Source organism: Cydia fagiglandana, chromosome 12, assembly GCF_963556715.1.
Source record: "Cydia fagiglandana chromosome 12, ilCydFagi1.1, whole genome shotgun sequence".
NCBI lineage: Eukaryota > Metazoa > Arthropoda > Insecta > Lepidoptera > Tortricidae > Cydia > Cydia fagiglandana.
The window spans coordinates 13,982,727-13,989,251 of record NC_085943.1 but is presented as its reverse complement, the minus strand read 5'-3'; the positions used below and the strand labels follow the sequence as shown (position 1 = coordinate 13,989,251).

Below are 6,525 nucleotides of genomic sequence, written 5' to 3'. Positions count from 1 at the left end.
TAAACGCTACACAGCGGAACGAAATAGCGATTAATTGAAGCTTCAATATCTTCGTTAAACATAAACATAATTGAAATGCTAATGGATAATGAATATATTATAATATAATAATATAATTCAATTATTGCGGAACACCTATTTTAGGAGGTATTTATGTATTTTAATTAAATATCTGAACTTTCCCTTGGTTCCCTGCTGGGGCGTGACTATAAACTTGTGATCTGATAACCACAATAAAGAATAAAAGCGTTTTTGGTCATTTTAGGTATCGTTAAGCCTTTGAAGTAAAATTAAAATTGCAAGAAATGTCGATAGTTTATCGATATAACTTTATCGACATGGCTACAGCAACGTGGGCCTCATTGTTAATCGTACACTAAACAAAAGTGGCAACAGTGACAGCTCGCTGAGACACCGTCTTTATATATTATAAGTCTATGATTCGGGACACTCTTGACAGAGCGGTCGTGCCCTATAGTAGCAGTAAAAATAGGTATATTGTCTGCAGAAAGGTGTGCAGTGGAATAAGAAAATATTAACGATGAATTTTGTATTAAACATTAAAAAAAGATGTAAAAAATATTCAAATTACATGTTTCCTTGTATCCAATTGAGATATGCCGTGACTCTGCTAAATACCGACGGATATCCCCCTTGGCAGCGATCGCCAATGCCAAATGACGTCACACCGATCTAGAAAAAAAAGAATATTTATTTATTTAAACTTTATTGCACTAAATATATACAACAATGTACAAATGGGGGACTTAATGCCAAATGACATTGTCTGCCAGTCAATCATGGGGCCAAACAAATATCATTCTCGGGTGGTTTAAACGTCAAAGGATCAAATCTCTGCTGGCAAAAAACACTGTTGGCGATCACTAGCAGTCACGTGTTGTAAGAAAAGTTGTTACACTATTGTAAAACTTAATTCCTTTAGCATACGAACCAGAATCCTTTGATTATTCCACACAGCAGTCAGCGGGCCGCCAGAATCTCCGTCACATGTTCCAACCCCATTGGCTCCGTTCGTACAAAGATGGCTGCCATGTATGGCCACATCGAAACTCTGCTGGCAAATGCTGTTGGTGATGACTTGCAGGGTCACGTGATGGAGAGAGGTTGTGGTTGGGAAGTTGTTTTGAGCTGGAAAAGATAAGGAAATTGCAGAAAGCACGTTTCTATCTTTTCTAAAATAAATTTAGGTCAACAGCACACTAAACCGGCGAGCGTGTATGAGGAATGTTATGAAAGTGAAGGAAGCGAAAGAGGTATGTCAGGATCGTAGCAAGTGGAAATCCGTGGTCTCTGCCTACCCCGCCAGGAAATATGTACTGTGGGTAGGCACATGACGTGATGAGTATTACAGTCAATACGTCATGTGACATTTAAGAAATATAATATATATTTTATTAAAATGAACAATAATTATAATTACATTTATGTAAAGTTCACCTAAATACCACTCACGTAGACCACTAGTATATAAGCCCGATTTTACTTAATAAATATGTTCAGTAATCAGCAGACCTGCTAGCCTTCCCTTACCACCACTCATATTGTAAATAAGTCAAAACTGCTTATTAATCACTAATCAGTATGTGTCCAGAGCTGGCAATTTAGCTACAGATGCATGTTTGCTTTACATTTCGCGCCTAATAATTAGTGTAGGTAACTCATGCATGGCTTAAAATACATAAAGAGCATAATCTGCAGCATATTTTTTAGGGTTCCGTACACAAAGGGTAAAACGGGACCCTATTACTAAGACTTCGCTGTCCGTCCGTCCGTCCGTCTGTCACCAGGCTGCATCTCACGAACCGTGATAGCTAGACAGTTGAAATTTTCACAGATGATGTATTTCTGTTGCCGCTATAACAAGAAATACTAAAAACAGAATAAAATAAAGATTTAAATGGGGCTCTCATACAACAAACGTGATTTTTGACCAAAGTTAAGCAACGTCGGGAGTGGCCAGTACTTGGATGGGTGACCGTTTTTGTTTTGCTTTTTTTTTGTTTTTTTTTGCATTATGGTACGGAACCCTTCGTGCGCGAGTCCGACTCGCACTTGCCCGGTTTTATTTGGACGCAAATTATATTTGTAATTGAAGTAAGAATTTCAGACGTGATACCTATGTATAAACACATTTAGTGATTGAGATTAATACGACTTAAAAAAGCGTCCAAGCTCCCCAAGAGCGGTACATTACAAAAATGTTGTTTTTCACCACACCAGCTCGGAAAGGCTTACTTTGCACTTCAAAAACTGATAGCAAAGGTGCATTTTATTCACATGTGAGGCATAGTAATCAAATGCAAATTTTGAGTTGTTCTCATATGTTTACTGGTAGAATTGACTCTTAAATGATGATTTTGGATTAAAAATATTTAATAACATTTATTTGGATTTGATTTGGTTTGATTTTGTTTGATATTTTACATTTAATATTTGCTTCGGGTTGGTGTGGTGAAAAATTTCGTGTCTCACACGGGGGCAAATTTTGTTTAGCCCTTGTGCTCTGAAACCCTCGCAACGCTCGAGATTCCATTTTTCGAACGCTACGCTCCTCTCTCTCTTTCTCTCTCTTTCGCTACGCTACGCTCGTGGTTCAATTTTGGAATCTTTTGCTTGCTCGGGTATCAATATTAGCACGAGCGGTTAAACAATAACTTTGCCCCCTTGTAAAACAAATAACTATTTCTTGTATTAAGGTACAGTCAACAACAGAGCTATGAATACAGGCAAAGTGCCAAAAATATGTATACACGACCTTAATGTACAGGCAATAAAGTATGTATACATATTTTTGACACTTTGCCTGTATTCATAGCTCATAATCATAATCATGACCCACCCACCAACCCACGACCGCTCTGTCAAGAGTGTCCCGATCAAGAAGAAGAGAGAATCATAATCATAACTTTCAATTTACTTATTCATGGACTAAAAGCACTGCTTAATTATTTATCACTCACCGTCGCTGGTCTTGCCATAACCGGAGGCGACGGCGGTAACGCCGGCAAAATCTTGGTTTACGTCTGCTGCTGACGGCAGTGGAATTGGTTGGATGTTATCTGTGGATTACGTTACGTGGATATCAGAGAATTTCGCAAATATTTGGTAAAGTTTATTTTAATCACAATTCCATTGTAATTTTCTCGATGCGAATAACTACCCCATATTTATAGGGTGTTGCTTATTTCGTCGAAATTGAAATTTTCTATGTCTCACCCCCTTAAATTGTTCTCTTTCACTAAAAAACAAATGTGGATTTTTTCAGAATTTTCAATTACGTTTTAGGGGTTGCTACCGAATTTTGAAAATTTGGACGCTCCATACAAGATTTTTTTTTCTCGTTTTGTTTAGCAGCTACTATTATTGATGCAGACTGTACCCAGTGTGTACAGCTGGTTAAATATCGTGTTAGTTCGTAATTTATGAGCACAAACAGACGGCGCTGAATTTCTGTTGCTAACTGTTTTTGTACGTTTGTTTGTTGATTGCCGTTGCAAATTTATTCGTGCCCAATTCCGTTATAAAATTGTGATTTATATAATATTTATGTAGGTACCTATAATTAATTATAACATAAGGAATCTAACAAAAGTATATATGTGGGTAATAATTTATATGTTTTAATTTGCGTTTTTAAACTAGAATACCTATACAAAAATGTTTATATAATTAAATAATTAAAAAATCTTTAAATACATATCATTTTTTAACAAATATTTGAGTATTAAAGTGCAAAATTTTAATGACTTTTTTTGTGAAAACATACCTATTTCATTACAGTTTCTTAAGTTACAATGAAAAGAAAACACTTGGTCAGCCAATTACTAACTACCTACCTCATCTTATATTATAAGTGAATTTTAAGAGCATTTCAGGTAAATATTTTTCTTTAATTACACGAAAACACTCCGTACAAAAACAAGCGACTTAATGTAAATGGCTCAACTTCGTCAAAGCTTTTGTTCTGTAATAATTATAAAGTCTGGAATACTGACAGGTATTCGGATATTGACCTTGAACACGTTTTAAGCAACCGTAAACCACCCAACTATTACTCAAAAAGTTCCATTTATGGTCGAAAATAATTTCAATATAATGTAATGTCAGCAGTCAAAAACAAATGGGCTCTATTTCCTGTTTGAAAAAAAAAAAACGATCGTTTACAGAGTTCCCCGTAGACGGATTTGTCCGCATTGACTTTACATAATTATACTCACTGTTAAAACTAACGCTACCAATCTTCACCATGGCAACATCGAACAAAATATCATTAGGATTCCACGAAGCATGAACGGTCACGTCAGTGGAATCCACCCTGGTTCCGCCTGAGAACAGCGTCAAAGAACCCAGGACTATAGTGAAGGTTCTTGCTTGGTTTTGGCCATCCCACCAGCAATGAGCTGCTGTGAGCACTCTGGTGTCTGAGAGGAGAGAGCCACCGCATACTGACGTCCAGCCGGAGGTTAGAGTTACTACGATACCAGCCTGGAAATAGATTAATAGCGATATTCATAAACGCTCCCGTATTATAGCTATGAATCGTTTGTCTTTCTTTATCTGTCATTTTGACTTATACGATCTGTATAGTGTGTTTACTGTATACTGTAAAACGAACTTAAATTAACTAAAACAGTCCCATAAAGTTTTATGAATAAGGGGGTAAGAGGATAATGGAAGACCGCGCTTCCATACAAACAGAGTCCCCATTTTTCTGCCTGGATATTGTCATTTTTTACACAATATTTTTTTTATAATCTTCACATAGGTACACTTTACCGTTCATTACGATAACTACATGGTCTCGTACAGTCAGCTGCAATAATATGTCACACAAGAAAGGCCACAAAAATATCTGACACGATCTTATTTGTAGAGCCATAAGAGCGTGTCACATATTTTTGCGGCCTTCGAAGAGTAACATATTATTGCCGGTGACTGTACCTTTTAAAGGTCAAACCATTTTTATGGATCCCAATTCCCAGTTGCCGATGCCGCATGTTCAGTTCAATTCAATTCTTCTGGACACTTTACAGAATTGAAAAGTCTATTCTTGCTCGGTTAGAAGTTAGTTGGGGCAAAGTTTCCGAATACGTTCGAAACTTTCAGTACAGCTCCAGTTGCATGTGCCACTGTGTCCTAATACTAGAGATAAGTAGCGTGACATTAAAAAGCAAAAAAATCGACATATTATAATAACTGTTAAACTAACTATTATTAACTTTAATAACAAAACCCCTGATGACACTCCTCGGTACGGAGTGAACATGTCGAGCGTTTTTCGACTTAAAATACGTGAGTGACCCGTTTTTAATATATTTAATATATTATTAACTGTAATTATTTCTATCATCAACATCGTCATTTTATACAATAACAATATTACATTGTGTTTGAAATCTTAAATCTAGGCACATAAGTCATAATCATCGTCATTACCTATTACATAGAAATTTTTTTTTTAATTTTACGCGACTTTATTTTTAATATTTGTTAATTGGGTAAGACCTACATATTCAATAAAATATCTTTAACCTACTCGAGTTTTGAAACACTCCCCGTTTTTACAAGGTTTTATTTAGTTTCACCTGACCGTTGTCTGTAATCAAATCTTGCAAGTTAAATTTGATCCACTTCCCGGTTTCCGATAGAGCTGAAATTTTGCATACATACGTAAGTCGGGTGACAATGCAATATTATGGTGTCATTGAGCTGAACTGATGATGGAGACCAGAGGTGGCCATAGAAACTCTGTGATAAAACAACGAAACTTTGGGGTTTTTAGAATTGTCTCGATGATGATGGAAAGAAAAGTACAGTCAGCGATAAAAGCTTGTACCCAAAATGAAATTTTTGACAAAAACTTATTTAGTCACATGAATTAAGCGCATATCTGTCTTTTCTAATGTAAATTATCTAGCCCACGAAATATTGTACAAACACAATTTACATTATTTTATAATATGTAACACCAATTAGTAATAGGGTCCCGTTTTACCCTTTGGGTACGGAACCCTAAAAACTAACCTTATACGGATATGCATCAGTCGTGGCTGTCTGCGAGCCCCCCACTATCCTCCCCACCACACTCTCAGACCGCAAGATCGCATCTGCCTTCGACACTCCCACTCTGCTATGATACCCGAAAGCACTCAATCCTGTTAACTGACCTAACACTATGTTACTCGACAAGTTCGATAGGTAAAATAATAAAAAACAAATGAGCATCTTTAGTGTTTGAAAACAGACGAATGGGGAATATCAAAGCGGTATTTATTGATCGGTATTTAATGAATTTAACGAAATGAAGAAAGGTGTGAAGTAGAAAAATTGACTTTTAAAATTATGTCGTTTCACTATATCTATAAGAATGGTCTTTCTAATTTAAAGATAATGCAATGCCTTTTCAATGTTAATTGTTAATGAGTAATCTATAGATACATATCTTATCAAATAATTGCGGTTGATAACTGGAAATCAAAATATCACTTATGAATCTTATGATGT

At 36.0% G+C, this 6,525-nt stretch overlaps 1 protein-coding gene across 1 annotated transcript; it reads right to left on the bottom strand.

Annotated features, from left to right (window-relative positions):
- Nucleotides 1–588: 588 nt before the first annotated feature.
- Nucleotides 589–6,267, bottom strand: LOC134669256 (collagenase-like). Its single transcript, XM_063526766.1, has 5 exons — nt 6,046–6,267; nt 4,239–4,506; nt 2,982–3,080; nt 953–1,149; nt 589–693 (listed from the first exon to the last, which is right to left on the bottom strand). Exons 1-5 carry the CDS (start codon nt 6,244–6,246, stop codon nt 589–591), a joined length of 870 nt encoding a protein of 289 aa, XP_063382836.1. The 5' UTR covers nt 6,247–6,267.
- Nucleotides 6,268–6,525: the final 258 nt, after the last annotated feature.

Bases quoted from the DNA above. Each gene is read 5' to 3' on its own strand.
- LOC134669256 (XM_063526766.1), bottom strand. From the start codon at position 6,246: ATGCTCATTTGTTTTTTATTATTTTACCTATCGAACTTGTCGAGTAAC. The intron at 4,507-6,045 runs GTTAGTTTTTAG...ATCTATTTCCAG, and splicing joins CTGATGCATATCCGTATAAG to GCTGGTATCGTAGTAACTCT. The intron at 1,150-2,981 runs GTGAGTGATAAA...TATCTTTTCCAG, and splicing joins TTATGGCAAGACCAGCGACG to CTCAAAACAACTTCCCAACC.